Source organism: Manis pentadactyla, chromosome 5, assembly GCF_030020395.1.
Source record: "Manis pentadactyla isolate mManPen7 chromosome 5, mManPen7.hap1, whole genome shotgun sequence".
In the NCBI taxonomy this organism is placed as follows: Eukaryota; Metazoa; Chordata; class Mammalia; order Pholidota; family Manidae; genus Manis; species Manis pentadactyla.
The window spans coordinates 153,831,127-153,852,834 of record NC_080023.1 but is presented as its reverse complement, the minus strand read 5'-3'; the positions used below and the strand labels follow the sequence as shown (position 1 = coordinate 153,852,834).

The window sequence follows — 21,708 nt, the reverse complement described above, 5'->3', positions numbered from 1 at the left end:
CCATGTGAGCTCAGACAGGACCTCCCAACTCTTCAGTTTCATCTCCCTTATCTGAAAAATAACATCTCCCTCACAGAGTCACTCTAGAGATTCAATGAGAGGATACATAATAACACTAATCACAATCCCTGAAACATAGTAAACAGTCAATAATTGACACTTTTATTGTTGTCCTTATAATGATTGTATTAACTAGAGATTCTTCATATACTGAACCCATGGGTAATCAGTTCCCAACAGATCTGAGTGCAGTGAAGTTCTCTTCTTACTAAAACTAGCCTGGACAGAATATATTTCTATAGAAATTCAAAGGGCACCTAAGACTTCAAGATGACTGTGAAAATGGCAAATGTATATAAGCCTTTGACCTAGCAATCTCACTTCCAGGAATTTGTCCAACAGATATTTTTTCACACATGTAAAATGACATAGTCACTATTCCCTTCTAGTTAAAAACAAAACATAGAAAAGAAGCTCAATGTCCCTTAAAAGGGAATTAGATCAATAACATATTCTATGGCTTACTACACAGCTATAAAAATTAATGTACTGCTATGCAAAGATTAAGACACATTATGGAGTAAGAAAAGCAAGGTGAGTACTAGTAGGTAAGACGTGCTACCGTCATGTAAAAAATAACGCTACTATAATGTTAAATAATAACCCTAACTTTACACATTTGTGTTTGCAAAAACAAACCCTAGAAAAATAACCAAGAGTCAATGAAAGTGGTTACTTCAGGGAACAAGGAGAACCATTTTTGGCAGGAGACAGGAGGAGGACTAAGACTTGTTACATTGCCTGATTTTATAAACTTCCATTGATTTATAATATACATATAGGAAATATATATATACCATAAATGTACCATTGAATACATTTTTACAAACTGAACAAGACAGATAATGAACAGAGCATGGTCAGTGCCCCAGAAGTTCCCCATGTGACTCCTTCTAGCCACTCCACTCCCCCAACAAAGATGATCACTTTTCATAGGTTTCTGTGTTTTTGTACTTTATATGAATGGAAGTATAAAACATATATATTCTCTTGCGTCTTATTTCTTTCACTTAAATTGTTTAAAGAATTGCTCATTTTGTGTTGAGTAGTTGCAGATGATTCATTGCCAATGCCAGATATTATTCTATATAGTGCATATATCACAATTTATTTTTTCAGACTACATTAATTAGGCATTTGGGATTTTCCAAATGTGGAGTTATTGCACACAGTAATTCTATCCACCCGCATATTTCTCTTGTGTATTAGAAGTGGAATTGTTAGGTCACAGAGTAGGCATATTCAGCTTTAATAGCTACTGCCAAACAGTTCCCCAAAATGACTATTCCAAGTTGCATTCCTACAAGCAGTGTAAATTACAGTTGATTTATATCCTTGTCAACATTTGGTATTGTCTGTCTTTTTAGTTTTAGCCATACTGGGGTGTGTGTAGTGGTATCATATTGTGATACCACTTTAATTTGTATTTTTCCAATAACTAATGAAACAGTGCTCAACTTCATTAGTCATCAGGGAAATATCAAGTGATTTTTAAACTATATAAATGGTATTACCTACCTGAGAAAATACATAAATATTTTCATTATTTTTAAAAAGAATTCATGACTCCAGGGCTCTCCTTGCAAAGATCAACGCCCATGGAATGTGTGCGTATGTGTGTGTACACATGTGCATGTGTATGTATGTGGGTATATTTGGTGTGTACACACTTGTGTTTTACTGTTTAATGATGACTTTAGGTTAACAGAAACTCTTCCACAACCTTGAACAGGAAACAGAAAAGATAGAATCTCAGTAAAAGAACTATGATCCCAGCTCCTTAGTGGAGATCAAAGGCACTTTTCTGGGCAGCCACTCAGTAACCTGCCTACCTCCTTCTCCTTCAAGGGGATGTAGTATGGGAGGCTGATCTGGCCCTGTTTAGGAATTAAGTACCAGAACTTGTTTGTTCTACTGGATTGGAATGGCCACTTGTCAGTGAATGTGCAGTAATCCTTGATGTCCCAGATCTAGGCACAAAGGGTGAGTTAGTGGACCCCCAACACCAGCTCATTCTGTGGGCTCCTCCCAGACCATTTCTCTTCGCCTGAGGGGCAGTTCTTACTTACATCTCTGAAATACCCAGACACTCAGGGCCATAAGGGGCCCAAGGGATCTTTCAGGCCAGATCTGAGCTAGCATGCAAAGAGGGTTTGACTGGCTGAAGGACAAGACAGTCTTGCCTCACGTCTCACCACAAAGCACAAAACCAGTTCCTGAGACAGCTGATCGCAGATGAGATGCACAGCTCGGGGGTGAGGGACCTGTAGGAAGAGAACCATAGAGTGTGGGACCCACTGGGAATGGCTTCTTTGGAGGGGCCTTTTGAACCAAGCCCTCATTCATTTCACTAGGCACACCAGAGCAGGAAAGGACTTCAGAGGTAATCCACCCTACTGCCCACTGTTTTACAAATGAAACCACTCCCAGAGGGCCTAGGGCCTAGGCCAGTGCCACATGTGGCAAAGAGGTGTCAGAGCTTGGCTGACACCAGCCCTCAGCCTCATTGCCCATCCTTCCTCACCTTGATGTGTCCTTTACAGTCCCCTGTGACAAGGATCCAGTCATTTTCATCAGTGGCCATGGCGCCCACGACTACATTCCCGTTGTCTTCAAAGTCCACAGGGAACTTCCCCAGTAGGCCCCCATTCTGGTGTATGGACCAGGCATAGATGTAGCCATCCATGCAGCTACTCAGCAGGGCAGCCATGTGTGGCAGACAAGGCCTGGTCTGTAGGAAGATTATCTGTGCAAGAGGTGCGCCCACTCAGGGGTGCTGTGAGCCGGGCTCACCCTGGACACGGTGCATGGTGCTGGGGGCCCAGGCAAGTCACCACTCCCATCTGGTCCCCAAATTTCCTAGACACCCGATGAGAATGGTGATGGTCTACTACCCTTCTGACCCAGCTAGTGATGAGGAACATTTTCTGCACTATGAGCTCCTTAAGGGCAGGAATGTGTATCATTTTTGTTCACTACTTTACCCCAGCAATTCCAACGGTGCCCGACACATAGTATGTGACCATGAGTGGTTATTGAATGAAGACATACAAGTTTTATTTATCCTAAAACAAACAAGATTTTCTAAGACTTGTAATTCAATTTAAAGTGGTTTGAAGAACAGACTCATTCCCTTTCACATAATCTACAGTGAAATGTCATATTTCCAGCCATTCACCAAGAAAGCATTTTAGCCAAGTTCCTCAGGTCTTGTTTTGATTATGCCCTTTGCTAATTCTCCCCTTTGCTCACTTTCACTTTTCTTGCCACTTCTCTGGCCCATGTGGGGACCACGGTGGAAAGTGACCCTGCACAGTGGACATGAGAAGATTCAGCTCCTCTGCTGGCTGCCACCCTGCATGAGGCAGAGAGCACAGACGGGTGGAAATAGAGAGAATCATGCTAGATGGGAAATCGGAGGTTTCTTCACTCCTGCTAAGTCCGGTGTGGTAGCATATGTGTCCCCAAAATATGTCACCACCACCCACAAAATCTCAGTCATCTTTATTGTCAGAGAGGATAAAACAAAACACTCAACCCACTCTCCACTGCTCCAGGTGCCAGGGTCACAAAACCAGGCGCCCCTAAACAACGACAAAGGGCAAACATTTTCCTGCTTTATGCAAACATACTTGTGCATAGCACTAAATGTGGACAGCACAAACTGATGGGAAGAAATTGAAACCACAGAATCCCAGAAATACCCAGAAACCAGCACCATTAAGATTTAAATGCATTTCCCTCCAGCTTTTTTCTAATCTCATTGTCTATGTAGACTTTAAGCATATATTTTTAAATTATGAAATATACATGCAAGATCAAACCAATGGAAAAATAGAGAAGATCCAGAAATAGATTATAGAAGACTATAATATATAAAAATGATAGAATCTTAAGCCGGTGGGGAAAAGATAAACAGTTCAAGAAATGGTATCTGAACAACTGGCCACCAGTTTATTTTAAAAATTAGATTCATACATCACAACATACACAAAATTACTTAGATGGGACAAAAAGCTGACTAAATATATATAATATTAGAAACAGTTATAAAAAAACATAAGCTTTCCTGAGATCTAGGGATACACCATGCCTTTCTCTATTGTCACACACAAAAAAAAACAAAGATAGCTAGATAAAAATGAAATCTTAGGTCATAACACAAAGGCAGATGAGATGACAATATCTGTAACATACAACAGGCAAAGGATTCATATCCAAAGCATATAAAGAGCTCCAAGAAATTAATTTTAAAAAAGGGACAAAGCATATGTAAATACATAGGCAGATTTACCTGTGAAGTTCAAGGCCAAGGTCAAGTTCAAGGCCCTTCCAAGTTCCAGAGAGGAATAGCAACACACAGACATATCCTAGAAATTTAATGCACTGAAAAAACAGAAATGACTAACAAATATACAAAAATCTCAGTATCACCAATAACTAGAGAACTGTAAAAGAACAATGCTATTTTCCACCTACCAGACAGTCAGAAATTAAGAAAAGGCTAATGGTTATTACCTGCTTTGTGTGAGGACAGAGGCAGACGCACACACTGTTGGAGAGTGTGTAGATCCCCACGGTCTTCGTGGAGAGCAAATCAGCTTGGTAACCAGAATGTACACTGTGCATACTTGGTGACCCAACAATAGAAACCCTGCATTACTGCGCAGACAAACCTATAAGTGTCCCAACTGCACCACTGATTATAATAGCCAAAAACTAGGGACGACTTAAATGTCTATCAATTGGGCATTCATTAAATAAATTACCGTGAACCCAAAGGAATACACTGCAGAAATACATAGGCAGATTTACCTATGAAGTTCAAGGCCGAGGTCAAGTTCAAGGCCCTTCCAAGGTCCTGGGAAGAATAGTAACACGCAGTGATTGTTACAACTGTCAGCTTTGTAGGTTTGGAAATTCGTTGTCATTCTTTTCTCATTCTAAATAAGTTTTCATGTTTGCATCTCATTTCTTATTCATAATTTTGTGTTATTTTTCATAAAGGTTGCCTCCCAAATGGGCTCCAAAACACATAGACTGGCCTTCTGTATGAAGCTATTAAAAAGAATGAAGCTGATTCACCTGTGCTGAGAGGAAAAGTCCATGGTACATTACTAGGTTAAAACCAGAAAAAGCAAGCAGCTGGACTATGGTCTCAAATGCTAACAGTTTGGGTTGAAATCAAAACCATACCTGTGTGTACAGAATATAGGAAAATAACAATAAATCTCAGAGATACACATTTACTTCTTTATAGTAGTTGTCATTTTTTAAGGAAATTTGAAAATTTTTGTCATCAGCAATATCCAGATCATTTCTCCTAAAATGTGATTCCTCACAGCTGTACGGGATTCCCCTAAGTGATGCATGTGCCAGGAAGATCTCCAGATGGCATGTGCCATTTCTGAACTGGGGGAAGCCAAGGCTTTCTTCACAACCCTTCCCGATCCAGCCTGGGACAGCTAGAGCAGGATGAAGGTGCATGAGCGGTAGGGACTGTGGCAGGCTTGGAGAAGGCCAGGGGCCATGGGACCACATGGTCGGGGCTGTGTAGCCAGGGTCAGGAGTGGGCACAGTGAAGAGGGGCACCGACAGGATGCTGGGCCCTACACAGGACGGAGCAGGACCCACACGGCCAGGAGGCAGCTAACCAACGCTATTCCTTCTGCCCTCTGCACCCAGCCCCCAACACCTCAAACATATCCCCCTGCCCATTTTGGAAAGAACTCCTGAACAAAGTTGGGCAGCCCAGCCTCACTCAGCCCAGTGGTTCCAGACGGTTCTCAGCCACAGGGGACTAACGGTCTCCCTGGAGGCCCGTTCAGAAGCTGAGCCTACACATGAGCTTGACTTCATAGCTTTCAGAGCAATTTGCCACCCCCACCGATTTGACCTTCACCCCTAGGGAGGCAGCCGAGGACTGGGGCTTCACCTGCACACTGTAAGGGACACAGCTTTGCCTGAATCCGTGGCCGTGCCTCCTTTCCAGCGTCCTTTCTGTCTTACCCGTGCTCTTCTGACATGGCCAGACAGAAATGGTGGGAGGAGAGGCCTGACAGGTAAGACCCCCTGAAGTGTCCTTTCCCCAGCCCACCCTCACCCCCTCATCCACTAAGGAAAGCCTGAGGTCAAGGGTGACCCAAGAGCTGGGGACACTCTCCAGGGCACCATCCCGAGAAGTTTCCCTCTGTCCACTGTCCACCTCCCCAGAGGAAAAGGACTTTGCTGCTTGAGGAGTAGTAGGGTGGGAGGCAGAACACTGAGAAGCCAGAGTGGGCCAGCCTTAGACAGTGACTCACACACACACACACACACACACACACACACACACACACCCCACAACCCCTACCATAGTGCCTGAAATCTCACCAACAGATATTCAGTCCTTTGCATGTAACTTGCCGGTCAAAAATTCAATCAAGATTCATGTTACAAATCCATATGACACACATCTGGTCAGATAAAAAGCCCAAGGTATTCCCAACAGTGACAGTGACAAAGAGATAAGGACTCAGACTTTAAAAACAAACAGCTCTGAAAGCAGGTCCTGGCTCAGCCGTTTTTCTGGCAGTGAGAATTCTGGGCAGATCACTCCACTTTGTGGAGCCTCGGTTTTCTTATCCATAAAATGGGAATAATAATAGTATATACCTATCAGGACTGTTTTAGGGATAAAATGAAAATAATTCATGTAGGACTCCTCCTCCTCGCCGCCCCTGCCCGGGCAGGGAGTCAAGCTAGGGTGCGCAGGGAGGGACGCGAGGCGGCTGCTGTCGGGCACCGGCGCGGGGCGCAGGGGCCGGCGTGCAGGGGCGCGCGGCCGGCGGCGGGCACCGGGGGTGGCGCCTCAGCCAGCCCTCCTCCCGGGCTCAGCCGGGTGGGGGGCGTGGGCCGACGCGGGGCGGAGAGAGCCGCCTGGCCCGTCCCCTCCGTTTCCCTCCCCAAAGTTGCTGTCTTCCCCGGGGCCGGACAGTCTTATGATCCAGCGGGTCCTCCTGGGGAGGCCGGGCCTGGGAGAGGGGGCGGGCACGGAGAGGCGGGAGCAGCAGGCGGGCAAGGCGACCGGGGTCCGGACGGGGATCCAGGAAGGGACCAAGGCGCAGGCAGCGCCCCGGGCCCGCCACCCCCTCCTCTCGGGCCGGGGAAGCCGCTGCATGGGGCCAGGGGGACGGCCGTGCTGCGCGGACCGGCGGCGGCGGACCCCCCAGGAGGGCTGGGGTTGAGCCCGGGTCCGGAGCGGGGGCTCCGGGAGGACCATGCCCGGAGGCCGGCGGGCCGCAGCATGGCTCACGGACCCGGCGCGCTGATGCTCAAGTGCGTGGTGGTCGGCGACGGGGCGGTGGGCAAGACGTGCCTACTCATGAGCTATGCCAACGACGCCTTTCCGGAGGAGTACGTGCCCACCGTCTTCGACCACTACGCAGTCAGCGTCACCGTGGGCGACAAGCAGTACCTCCTGGGACTCTACGACACGGCCGGACAGGAAGACTATGATCGTCTGAGGCTTTTATCTTATCCAATGACCGATGTCTTCCTTACATGCTTCTCTGTGGTAAATCCAGCCTCATTTCAAAATGTGAAAGAGGAGTGGGTACCAGAACTGAAGGAATACGCACCAGATGTACTCTTTTTATTAATAGGAACTCAGATTGATCTCCGAGATGACCCCAAAACTTTAGCAAGACTGAATGGTATGAAAGAAAAACCTGTATGTGTGGAACAAGGACAGAAACTAGCCAAAGAGATAGGAGCATGCTGCTATGTGGAATGTTCAGCTTTAACCCAGAAGGGATTGAAGACTGTTTTTGATGAGGCTATTTTAACTCCAAAGAAACACACAGTAAAACAAAGAATAGGATCAAGATGTATGAACTGTTGTTTGATTACGTGAAACATCTTCCGTGGTCAAGGAACTGTCCGTTTCTCTCAGAAAGCATATGAAATGCCACAGCTACACCCAGACCTCTGAGAATGAAGCAGTTTAAAATTTGAAAGAAAAAAATCCCACAACCCTGTCCTCAGAATTCTGTCAAGTTCACTAAGAATGTTTCTTAAAGGTACAAGAGCAGCAGACAGCATCTGAAGCCACAATCTATTATAAATACTTTATTTCAACTAGAAGGTACAATCTCTCAGGGGTTTCATAGTTTAAAAAGCTACAATCACATCATGTTGTAACTACATAAAAACAGTGCTGTGAATGGAACTGCCTGGCTTAGACCGCATGCATTTCTGCACAGTCTTTATGGAATCTGCACAAAGAAATATCTTCTCCCTTTGCTTCAGTTAATTGTTCTTCTTTGTAAGTTACTTTCTATTCCAGTATATCCAGAGGGGCGAAATAATAAGGCCAGCCATGTAGCCAAAGGTTGCTCCAAGTGTACAGGAGATGGGCCATACCTGAGGAGAGAATGTATGAGATCAGAAAGAACAGATGTTTTATTACAACCTGAACACAAGTTAAGTGTAACCTAAACATTTCTATATTAAAGCCTAATGTGCTTTCTTAAAGAACGCCAAAAGTGTAATAAGGTCATAACTGCATTTATCATGAACACTAACAATGTACATATTTTAGTTAATGTGCATTTAACTGTAACAACGCTTCTGGCGATTGTAGATTTAGTTTGATGCTCCCCAAACTGCATGAGATACATGCTAAAATTATAGATTAAAATTTTGGGTCAGACTTTGCCACAATACTGGACTCAATATAGCTCTCTGAACTAGTTGGTAATTTTGTTCCTTCATTTCCACATTGGCTTGTATATCAAATGAAATGATAAATGTGTATGCTGACCAAATCACAAGAAACTAAATCATGTTAAAGAGAAAGACCTAGAATTCAAGTGTTTTACATGGAATTTATAACAAAGCAACTGCTTCCATAATAAAACTGATGTTACCTTTCAAAAAAATAATAATAATAATAATTCATGTAAACTTTTAACAGATTTAATGATATAATTAATAATATATGTATTATAGAATATATAACAAATAATGTAACTGAAGAGCTCAATAAATATTATCTGTTGTTTATATTATTATTAGACTGAAATATGACACAACACATCAAAAACTTCCCAAGAATGCATTTCTAATCCTACAGTTTTATACCTGGGAAACAGACAAGAGATCCAGAATTTATGTACAAGGATGCTCATGGCAATATTGCTTACAAAGTGAAAACCTAGGAACCTAATCGCCCATCAGCAACAGCAGTCTGGCTAGATAAAATAAAATAATTCATTTTTAGGTTCCGAAATAATATTATTTATTTAATAGACTACGCATAGTAAACACCAGAACACTATGCAACTAGTGAAAGGAAAGCTGTGGTTCCATAACCACCACCGCAAAAAAAAAAATGCCATCAGGTGTTGGATGAAAAAGAGCAAGTGGCCGAATAATATATATAATATGACATTACTTAGTGAAAAAAATATCGACAGGTACATATATACATTCATACATGTCTGTGCTTGCACATGCCCAGAAAAAAGCCTAGGAGAACACGTCTTAACAGCAATCGCCTCTGGAGATTTAGGAGGGAGGTAGTCATTCTTTTACTTCACACATTCCTATGAGGCTTGAATTGTTTAGTTTGAATGAAGGACACATATCACTTTTTAATTAGAGGGAGAAGGAGAGAAGGACTATTTCTTGAACACCCCAAATAAGCTCCCTGTGAGAGCCTTTGTGCCTGTAAGTCCCTCTGCCTGGGTCACTGTCCCTCCAGATAGCTGCAGGCTTCACGCTCGGTGCAAATGCCACTTCCTCCATAAAGCCCACCCTGACCACCCTATTTAAACAGCAGTACCCTCTCCCCTTCGCATGCCATTCTCCCTACCTCTTCCTAGTTTTCTTGTTCTCCATTGGACTCACTCACCCTATGACCTCCCATTTATTTTACTGACTGGTTCATTATCTGTCTCACCCTGACTAGAATATCAGCTCCAGGAGGGCACAGGCTTTCGTCTCCTTCACCTCTGCCTCTCCAGTGCCTGGCAAGGGGCAAATGCTCACCACATAACTGTGTGTACCCTCAAAATCTCAATCATATATAAACTAGTCACAGGCATGGTAGTACAGCCTAGAGAACAGTCAACGATTCTGTAACATCGTTCTATGCTGATAGTAACCGCACTAGTTGGGGTGAGCAACTAATAATGCAGATAACTGTCAAATCACTGTTGTATACTTGAGACCAATATACTATTGTATATTAACTATTCAATAAAAAAAAATAATAACTATCTGTGCCCTGACAGGACTCGTCGCAGTCAAAGGTGGGGCTCTGATTCATATTCCTTGGTCCAATTCTCAGACTGAAAGAGATGTGGTCTCATGAGCAATTCTCTTTCCAGGAGTCCATCCTTTTTACATACTCACACAAGTGCACAGAAATTTACGTACAGGGATGTTCAATGTATTGCCATCACAAAAGTTAAGAACTGGAATGAACCTGTATGTCTATCAATAGCAAACTGACTTAGTAGATTATAATACATCTAAACTACTGGGTATTATGCAATTATTTGAAAAAATAAGATAACAAATATTAAGCCAAGTCTAAATTACTGATATGAAAACATCATGATATGCAGTTAAATTTTTTAAAAAAGCAAATGGCAGGACATAGCTACAATTTTACATCATTGGTCTGAAAAGTTAAAGGACAGAGGCTAAACCAACCCTGCTCTGCGGGGTACCACCCCCACGTCCTCCAGTCCCTGGTCCCTGGAGGGGACTAAGGGGACAGTCCTTCCACACCCTAACACAACTATAATTTGTATTTTCACTGCACTCATGGTAGGGATTTAGGAAATCCACATAATCTCTGAATGACTATATCTTTGCAGATTAAAGCTGCAAGGGGCCTTAGGAGTCACCTCATCCAGCAGGGACAGCACAGTAAGGGGAGTCCATGGTAAGAAGCAGAAAGATACAGGAGGAAGGGAGAGCACACGTGACCGATCCCCGCACAGGTGTCATACCAAACACACCAGCAGGGCACAGAAGGGCATTTTTAACAGTGGATTCTGGAAATAGTCCTGCCTCCCAGGTCCAGGCCACCAACCAGGAGGGGACACTGCTCATCTCCATAGCCAGGCCCCCCACACCTGGGAGCTTCCCCCAGGCACAGCAGCCCTGAAGCTGGAATCCTGAGTGGTTCCATCATCTCCACCATGCCTTTCCATGCCCTAGGGAGAACCGGGCTGGACCTTCCAGGACCCCCGGCACAGCGTGTCCCAGCCGCTTTCCAACAGCTTGCCCCCAGCTCACAACCCACACCCTGCCTGGGCAGAGTCAACCTTCTCCACCGATGGGTGGGATTGCAGCAACATCTTCTGCAATTCCCCTTTGCTCCTTTCATTCTCTTGGATAACTGTCTGCCTGAAATGGGGTTTTCACAACATCGTGGGGCTGCCAGTGCTGAGAGGTTTCTGGAAAGCAAAACGGGCCTCCCAGGTCATCATGAGGGCTTCTCCCACCCTACAGAGGATCAGAGACCAGAGGCAGATGCTGAAAGGGCGGCCGCCCCAGCCCCACTCGGTAGACAGAGCACCACCCTGTGAAGAAGGCACAGCGGGGCTAACGGTGCTGGGCGTGACACGCTGATGCTGAGTAGTCTCCACGTTAAGTTACCAGCAGCTTCTGCTCTCAGGGCAGAGGTTTGAGTTTGCCTTTGGGGAAGCCCCCTTCTTTGTTCTAGAAGAGACACCCTTGCCTTGCCAAAGGTGAGAATAAAGGGATGCACACCCATTGCTCTAGAAGATTTGAATGCAGGCTGCAACCCTGATATTTCAAAGATGCTATGAGTGTCTTACAGTAATGGACAGCGCATGCACCCGACAGCAGAACTGCGTCCTCGTAGGTCATGTGGACCACGGGCTAGACTGCCATCTGCATGACAAGAATTGTGTGTTTGGGGAAGGTGGGGCTTCTCTTTCAGGCCTCAGCTCCCAGGAATGGGAATCAGACTTCAATTCCTGAGACCATCTGGAAGGCTCCCCAAGCCCCACACAAGAGATTCCTGTATTCCCTGCTTAGGGTCAAACCACCCTGTGAGTAGGGGAAGGATAGCTCCCCTGTTCTTTCTCTCTACTCTTCCCCCAATGGGACCATCAGTCAAGCCTGGAAGGGTTAGTCCTGGGGCACAGACAAGGGCTCAGATGGGCAGAAAGTGCTTTGCTTGCATCTGGGCTTCAGGCCCTGGGCACCTGGTCTCCAGGCTGGTGATGCTTTTTGGAGGAGGTAGGCAGGCCTGGTGGCTCACCTCTGCCATGAGCTGGAACATGCTGAAAAAGGATCTAACCTCTAGCTGTAGTTCTCTGGGTTGTCTTCTCTCCAGGCCCTGCCCCCAAGCTTCCAGAAACTGGGGTCTGGTATTGGCCATGCTCTGGAAGGGACCCTGCCCAGGTTTAAGCAGGCTAGACAAGGTGGGCTAATCAGGAGGTGCCCGGCCCAGGCCTCAGTGCTCAAGACAGGTGAGCTGATAGATCTAAATGTGCTCTGGAAAGTGTCTGAATAGGAAAAGAAACACACAACAGGTGGACTCAGGTAGCTGGACAGTGAAGTGGCCACCTGGCTCGGCTCTTGCTCACACCTGCAGGGGCACAGGCCCATCTGACTCTTTGTCTCTGGGGTCGTCTGGCTCCTTGTCTCTAGGGCATCACATCACTGGGGGTGCTGACCTCAGGTTCCGCCTCAGGTTGACGTTTGCCACAGTCTAGGCACTGGGGCCCTGGGGCTGCATGGGGGTTTTGCATGCCCATCTCTTGTGCCCCACACAGGGCTTGCTGGGCCTGGAACTCTCAACCAGACATTCGTCTACTTCTTGCACCTGTGCCAGGAAGACAGCAGCCCCTGGAGCACTGCAATGTCCCAGAGGGAAAATTCATGCCCAATGCCAATACCAGAGGACCCTCCGGGTACCAGGCCTTAGTGCCCTGAAACAAAGTGCCCTTAAAGGCATCAAGCCTTGGACAAGGAGCTTATTACCTTGACCCCTGGCCAGTCACTGATGCCCTAAGTACAGCTAGGCAGGAGCCTGCTTCCCTCAGGGACTCAGCTTCCCCACCTGTAAAATGGACAGTGGTTTCCAAATATTTTTGAGGTTGTTTTTCATCTTAAGGAAAGCTCGAAAGTATAAAAGCAATTTTTAAAAACTGTGCTGCTCTTGGAACAGCTCCTGAAATAGCCTGCAAGCATCTCTCCCCAAAATGTTTGGGAAAGTACTAGAGGAAGTGACCTCAGAGTCCCCTTCCAGTTTTAATCTGCAAAGATATGGTGAATTCAGAGACTGTATGGGTTTCCTAAGTCCCTACCGTGAGCCCAGTGAGCCTGGAGAGGTAATGTGTAATGGTGATGGGTAAGTTGGGAGCCAGCTTCAAGGAAAGAGTAATCTACTAGAGGGAACACGGCTGGCTCCACCAGAGTCAGATTGCCCGGGTTTGGATTTATCGCTTCCTAGCTGTGTGACCTTAGGCAAGATGCTTAACCTCTCTGTGCCTTGGTTTGCTCATCTGCCAAATGAGGATGATTATAGAAACCACCACCTACCTACCTAGCTCCCACCCTCCTCCAGAACAAGTGGCCACCGTCCTCTCTACTTCCTGGGGTGCTCCTTACTGCCTAGGCCTATGAGATTCACCCACAGCTGAGAGAGGCGAAAGGAGAGTGTGTCCCTGCTGACCAGACCTCCTTGGCTGACTGGGGCAAGGCGCTCACAGAGGCATTGAAACCGAAGATGGGCTTGAACGTGTTGATGTTCCAGAAGAGGATGTCCCCACTGCACGAGGAGGTCCCGAGACACTAGCTCTGGTATGTGCCCATGCGCAGGACGTCCTCCCTGTGGAAGGTCGGCCAGTGGTGGTACAGGAGCACCAGCCCGGTCTTGTGGATCCTGCACGCATGGCCAGAGGCAGGAGGGCGAGAGCTCAGCCTTCACGGTCCACTGGGGGAAACTCAAGGTCTTTGGGATCCCAGGAGCTGACTCAGAAGACACCCTCGGGTGTCAGAGAAGGACTGAAGCTCTGTTCCTCTGACCTCACCTACTAAGTACTTGCTACAAGGCCCTGTCCTGGGAGGCTGACAAAAACAAACCCGACAGATTCGCCCCCTTCAGAGAACTGAGTAAGGATTGAGGGTTAGAGCAGGGAAAGCCATGGCCCTAGAAAGGCCCTCCAACGAGGAAAAGGCATGGCCCAGGCTGTTCCCTCTGCCTGGAATGCTCCTCTTACCCCAGGTGCTCACGGCCTCACTGACACTCCTCCTGCCCACTCTTCAGGTCCCACCTCACCCCTGACCTCTTCACATGAGCCTTTTCTGACCCCTCCTGAGACTAATTTAGAAACCTGTACTTGTTTTCCACAGCACTCAACAGTCTTTATCATTATGAATGCAGTTATTTGATTAGTGTCTGCCTCCCCTTAGAGGCTCCAGGAGGATGGAGACTCCACTCTTCTTGTTTATACCCATCTGCAGCACCTTGCTCAAAGTCTAGAATATATTGACCTCAAGGGGCGAGGATGAATGGATGGATGGGCAGATGAAGCACTGGACGCTGCCCACCACTTACTTCCTGCCTAGTGTTCCAACCGCAAGCAAAGCTGGAAGGGAGGAAGCTGTCTAAATGAGAGAGAGAACAGTCAGTCGCCCTTGCTTCCCGCATGCGCCCTCGCTACTCACATGAAGTACGTGACTCTCCTACTCCACCCAGTCACGTGGAATACTTTGTTCATATGGATAATCCCACTAATCTGTTCCAAATGAAAGAAAGTCAAAGTCTGAGGCACCTCAGAGAAAATGGTTCTGGGCCCCGAATGCCTTCCTAACTGTACTAAGCAAGAAGTCAAAACTCCCCAGGAGGGTGAGAATTCCCTAGAGTGCCTTCACATCCCATTAACTCATTAGATGAACTTGGAGGAGGTAGAAAACGTAGATATCCATGTCTGTTTTGTAGGGCAATAAGTGGGAAACAGACAAGTGACTTGGTTAAGGTCAAACATCTGAGTGATAGGATCTGGACCAGCACTCAGATCCCTAGCTTCTTGGCCAAGTGCTCCACCTGAGTGGGTTAAAGGACTGTCATAGGGTTAGGAATGCTCAAGTCCCAAAGTGGGACTGCTCTGTGGACTGGCTTTGGTTTATGTCACACCCACAGACTGTCCCTATAACCCTGTCAGGCAATTCCCAATAGGGGAAAACAGGGTGGCCGCTTACCACCTGTGGGGAAGCACACAACTGGGGCTCCTGGACAGGAGAGTGTCCCCACTCCCACAGGTGGCTTCCGCCTGTCACGGCTGGGACTAGCTCAACACCCCTCCATACATTGAGAAGACAGGCATTCAGGGCTCCCCTGATGACAGATAAGACACTCTTGTAAACTGGCCTTCCTCTGCTCTGTGCACAGGGCAGTACCAACAGGCACAGCTCTTTTGGAAGGAACCAGATAGGAGAAATCCCCTTTAACTTGGAAATAGCATGTATCAGAATCTATGCAGACAAAATCATCTCTAATTCAGAAAAGACATTTACTGAAGCATTAATCATGGGGTGGTGGGGTGAAAGGCAGGGAAACCTACAGGAAATAGGCTAACTTTCCCCTAAGTAGGGACATGTTGAGAGTAAAGGATGGTCACCTCATACAACACAACATTTTGCTGCCATTGCAGCCCTTGCTGCAGTAGTGGTAGGTGAGTTCTCTTTCTGACCACCCCTCCTCCTGAAAACATCTGAAAAGCCTGAGACATAGGGGGTGCTAAAAACCGGCTGAAGGCGTGCGAGAGACCCAAAGTGTGGAGGATGGTGGTGCCAGGAGCCCAGACGAGAGGGGAGTGCAGAGACGGGAGCTCTGGCCTCGGGCGGCCGAAGCTGCAGCAGATGCAGCCTGCCCTGCCCAGACCCCAGGCCAGGAAAGGCGTCCCAGGGGAAGGAGGCAGCGGTCCCAAGAACCCTCTCTGTCCCCACACTTCAGAAACCATGTCCCCACACCATGTGCCCAGTTGCCCTGCCCAGTGCAGAGATCTCTTCTTGGGAGCAGGGTGCTACCCACAGTCTGGGCCTCTCTTTCTTCCCACAGTGGACAAAGTCCAAAAACAGCTCCCCTAGAAAGTGGTGCCCAGGATCAGAACCCCCCTGGGAACCTGGCAGAGCAGCCCTCACCTAGCACACCGTCTCCCACTCATATAGAGAGGCCCCCTGTCGGGACCGACTGAGGCGGTGGCCAGGCCGCAGGTCAGAGGAGGCAGGCGATCCACTGGCCGAGTGGCGGAGCTCCCACCTCACCTCCGGCCAAGTCTCTACCGAGCTGCCGGCCGGGAGAGTCCGCCCCACCCCACCACGGGCACCGACTGCCCCTTGGATGCTGATTCAGACACATCAGGAGGTCTGGGTCCTGCCTGTGCCACCGGGAACGCCTGCCGCAGAGACGAGCGTGGCCCACTCACCTGCTTCACATTCGTGTTGTAGAGGATGGCGCACAGGGGTGAGCTGTAAGTGTGGTCTTCTCCCGTCCGTTCCCACGCCCCTGGGTCTCCAAGTACCCTGTTAGGATTCCAATCTGTAAGCGAGGAGAGGGGTAGACAGCTGGGCAGTCAGAGGGCTCTGCCCTCGGTGACTGGGCCCAGAGAGAGACTTTTCAGACATTAAGACATCCAGACTGTGCACGCGCCTGAGCCAGCCAGGCCCCTCAGCTCCCCAGCATGCCTCTCACCCCTACTCTGTGACCTCTACTCCCTGAGATCAGGACTCCCAAACCCTAGTGTTCTCATAACCCCCAAAGTCCAAGCCCAAGGTCCCTCATGACTTCAGAGGAGCTTAAAGCCTCAATCTGATGTCCCTCCACTGGGAAGCCTTCCCTGACTACCCTCTATCCTGGGACCGTCTAAGGATCAATGCCTCTGTGCTCCACGAGCCACCTAACTCATCTTCATGACAACACATGGCATTTTGTACTGCAATTCCCTGTTCTCCTTCTACTCTGTAGATTCCTTGAGGGATGGGACAGTGTCTAATTAATGTATTTTCTGCTCCTGACAAAGAGCAGGGATTTGATAATGTGTGATGACCTGAAATGAGCTTCAAAGGTCTGCTTAATTCAACAAATGCTTGCAGCCGCTCTGGCACTCAGCAGAGGTGGAGGAACCCATGAAACTCACTATCTGGGGAGAGCCAGTCAGGGGCACAAGGCTGGCATATGTGCCAGGGTGGCTGGCCGACAGGGAGTACAGGCCTCTGTGGAGCTACCCCTTCCTGCCAACCACAAATGACACCTCATCAGCCTTTCTAGAACCTCCCATCCACTGGCTGCCCATTGTCCAGGCCTCTCCTAAATCCCCATATTGTCGTTAGGCCCCACATCAACCCGGACAGTCAGCCCCTTGTGCTTCTCCCGTATATCTTGTCATCCAGGGGCAGGGGCAGGGGCAGGACACAGGGCACATGGGCACCAGCTATGTCACAGCTCACAGATGGTCTTCACATCACTTCTCTCCAAGTCCTCTCCAGAGGGACTGCTCAGGTGTGGGCCCTGCCTTCCTGGAGGGAAGTCATGATTTAGCAGGAAAGTCCCAAGAGACGGACAGGACAGTTATGAGGGCCAATACTGAGGGGAAGGCATGGGGCCAAGTTCGCTTAGGGGGGAGGCTCCTGACCCAGAGTGGGGATCAGGGCGGGCTTCCAGGAGGAGAGTCCGGAGGATGCACAGATCAGGAAAAGAGCAGCATCTGAGAGGGTGACAGGCTGGGGGAATACAAACAGTCTTCCAGGAAATCCCAAGAGATGGGATCCTCATGGGAAAGAAACACTCTCAGCTTCATCCTCATGGCGTAAATAAAGCACAGTCTCAGGAGGGACAGGACATGACCATCCCTTGGGAGTCCTGGGGGACACAGACCCTGGCCACAGTGGCCACCCTCTATGTGTAGCCACGCCCCAGCTGCACAGCACTCACTGAAAAGGTGCTGCAGACCAGGGTGTTGTCGTTTGGGTGGAAGTAGGCACTGGTGACAGGGCAGTTTCCCGGGGGCAAACAGCTTTCCACAGAAGGGCTGGAGGCATACGTGGTCCTGCAAGTCCCACACACGGATATTCTGCAGGGGAGGAAACAGGCAGAGGCCACAGTTGGGTCCTCAGGGATGCACCTGGCACGTGAGGCTGTGGGGCGCTCATGGCAGCAGGGCCAGGGGTCCACGGCACCAGCACTTCCAACACACCCACCACACTACATGTCTGCCACGCACTGTACCCGTATAGGAGGGGTGTCCCCATGCTCAGTTTTGGAGATCGAGGCTCAGTCACAGAGCCTTCCCTAGGGCCTCTCCCCTGCTCAAGCAGGGCCGGGCAGCTATGACCATGAGGATCTCAGCAAGCCCGTCCCTGTGCCTACTCCAGCCTCCGGGCCTACGGCAGAGGTGAAGACGTCCGGCTCCCAGGGCTGCGAACTGCTGGGAGAATTCGACAACAGCAGGTATCAGGCATGTGGGGAGGGTGGCTGGGGGACCCCAAGGGTCCTGCCAATTCTCAATCTATTGAGTCCCAGAAGACACAAAACTGTCCCCTGAAGGGGGCACCTGGAACCATGGGCCCGCATCCCCACACTGGCCAGAATGCCCGAGCAGCCCAGCAGATGGGGTGGTTCCCTGAGCCAAGAGCTGCAGAGAAGCAAGGTGCCAGGCCTTGAGCCATGAGCCAGGCATTTGAGAAAGTTCCGGTCTGGCCGTGACGGCTAGGGCTGCCAGAATGGGTCACCGCAGACGTGAGAGGTCCACTTGGGTTGAGGGGGAGGGGAAGGGCAGGGGACAGGATCCCATGTGTTACAGTGTGCACCTACTGTGTGCCAGACAGGACACTGCTCTTTCACCAGCAGTCTCCTCTAAACTACTCAACTCCCTGTTCTACGGAGAAGACTGAGATGCAGAAAAGGCCTTGCGCAGCACCACAGAGGAAGAAGCCAGGCTGGGCTTCCTGGGAACGAAACTCCAGTGGACTGCTCAGAGCTGGCCTCAGGCTTGTAGCGGGGGCTGTTAGAGTCCCCCACCTCTAGCACATTCCACCTGGAGACCTCCCTCCAGGACGTGGCAGGTAGGGGGCACCATCCAAGCTGGCTGTCCACTGAGCATGCAGTTTCCCAGAATCGAACACTGCAGAATCCAATCACGGCAGCACAGCACTGAACAGGCAGTCACCTCCATCAGCCTGCCCCTCATGCTTCTGCTCATACATCCCAAGCCCCATTTTAGTCTCAGCTAGCTATGATTAAGCACCCAAAATGAGACACACACTAAAACATTTCTTTAAATTTTCCACACTTTCTACATGAGACCAAAATCTAGCTGTCCCTGGACTTAAAATTCTGAATTTGGGAGGCATGTGGATCTGGGTGGAGGCCCCATATGTATGGAAGTCAAGAGATGGGATTCTTGAGGTCACCACCCAATCTTCAGCCCAAGGTGTGTGACTGAAGGGGGTGCTGTTCTGTGGAACCACAGCCGTCCAAAACCTCCCTAAATAGGGTGGTCCAGGGAGACTAGGGGTCCAGGCCTAAACCCCTGCCCTGGGCAGCCAGTCAGGCCACGTGCACACAAGCTCACCTGGGGCTCTTCCTCTTCCCTCTACCCAGGGTCCTGGCAAAGCACTTGCTAAAAACACGGAGGAGTGGGCGAGAAGGCCCCTGCAGGGGGACCTCGAGGTATGATGCAGGCAGAGCTCCTTTCACGAAAAAGGTACCCAGCACTTGGAATTCCTGAACACTTACTGCTCAGATGCCAAATTCTGGTTTAAATGAACAAGGAGAACCACAGGCTCAACAAGCCCCAGGGCTTGGATGAAATCAATGATTATGCTGCTGGGTGTCCCTTCAGGCAAGATCTGATCACTGTCATCCTGGGCCCCTGTCAGCCCTTCTGCAGTAGGCTAGATATGCCCTTTGTCATTGATGAGCAAGAAACCTGGGAAAGTTACTCATCTCAGAGGCTTGGTTTGCTCATCTATGGAGAAAATACCAACTTCGTGGGAGTTCGGGGGAGACGGGGCAGTGTGCGGCCTTAGTGGCAGGAAACACGTGAAGGCCTTTCCTGGTCATGCTGGAGTGGACATAGCCTACGCTACCAAGGGCCTCAGCCTTCCGAATTTGGGGTAAAACTGGTACTAGTGGGAGCAGCCTCTCTGGCCATCCACCTCTAGCCTTCCAGAGCCCACTCTGGGGACGCCCACACTCTCAGGAAGTGGCTGCTGGACTGTCGCTCAGTCTCATTAGGACTGGCAGAAAGGGGGCCACCTTCAGGTGCTTGTGCTGGAGATGGGCCCCCTGGGAATGCACAGGGCTTGCCCTCCACAGGAAGACATCTGGGTGAATCAGGATGCGGGGAGTCGGAGAAACCCGTTCTCAGTGCCGAGGTGTTCTTCTCTGCTGCCTGGCCTGTGGGGTCCCAGCCATGTCCGATCAGACCAGCTTGGGGCCTCAGTCACCAGGCCCAGCTGCCCTTCTGACTGATGGAGGGACAAGGATCTTCCCCGCCATGCACCTGGGGACAAGGAGAATGCCTCCCCAGGCTGGGACAAAGTGGCTCGTAAACACCCAGGCCCTCCACAGCTGGACCCTCACACGCAACCCATGGGTCCGCCCTAGCAGCAGGGGTGGCTGTCTACATTGGTGTGCTGGGAATGCACAGAGACTCGAGAGACTGGAGTCTGTTTTCATCAACCAGAAGCTTCTCCTGCAGCCTCTCAGCCTCCTGCTTGCTCTGGGCTTCTGCCCACTGCAGCACCTGCTAATCCAGCATCTTCCTCTTGGCCAGGGAGATCTGCTCCTTGAGAGACTCGATGGCCTGTGCCTGCCCCCGGGACTCCGCATCCAGCTTCTCCAGCTCGTGCACACGCAGGTCGGCATCGCGGCACCCGTCCTGGGCCTCCTGCAGCTCCAGCCGGGGCTGGCCAGCCTGCACCTCCAGCTGGGCCCACCAGTGCTGCTGTAGCCCAGCCACCTCATCCTGGGCCTCCTGCAGCTTCTGCCGCAGGGCCTCCTTCTCCTTCATGTGCATGGCCGTCTCGATGCGGCGCTTGGTCCGCAGGTTGCCCGGTTCCAGCGGCTGCTCCATCTTGATGGCCTCCGTCCCTACTTTCAGCTCTCTGTTCTCCTTCTGCTGGGCCCCAGTTCTCAGGGCCTGAGTTCAGGGTGGCCTTGAGGTCCTCCAGGGACTTCTGGTGGTCCGAGGCCAGTGAGTCCAGCTAGGACTTCCAGTTGTCCATGAGCCCCATTTCTCGCTGGTGGCCTGCTGGACCTTCCCCCACTCCTGCGTGTACTTCTCGTTGGCCACCCTTAGCTTTTCCACCTCCGCGTGGTAGGCCCTCAGGGCCTTCTCGTACTTATCCCGCAGCACCGCTCTCTGCTCTCCCTCTGGTACTCTTTGCTGGCCGACAGCAGCCGCTCCCGCGGCTGCAGTGTCTCAGCAGCCTCCGTGTGGGCGGCGGGGGGCGCGCCGGGGTGCGGCAAGCACTGCTGCAGCTCCTGGATCTCGCCGCGCCGCAGAATCAGCTCCTCCTCCAGCTGCGGCACCCGCGACTTCTCGGCCACTGTGCTCAGCCACCAGGAAGAGAGGAAGGCTGGGGTCAATGGGCTGTCTGAGGACTCCACAG

The 21,708-nt window shown here is 49.7% G+C and overlaps 1 protein-coding gene across 1 annotated transcript; it reads left to right on the top strand.

Annotated features, from left to right (window-relative positions):
• The first annotated feature begins 7,112 nt into the window (after window positions 1-7,112).
• On the top strand, window positions 7,113-8,246 carry LOC130683889 (rho-related GTP-binding protein RhoQ-like). The gene has a single exon (XM_057502908.1). It carries the CDS (start codon window positions 7,346-7,348, stop codon window positions 7,952-7,954), a length of 609 nt encoding a protein of 202 aa, XP_057358891.1. The 5' UTR covers window positions 7,113-7,345; the 3' UTR covers window positions 7,955-8,246.
• The last annotated feature ends 13,462 nt before the right edge of the window (window positions 8,247-21,708 follow it).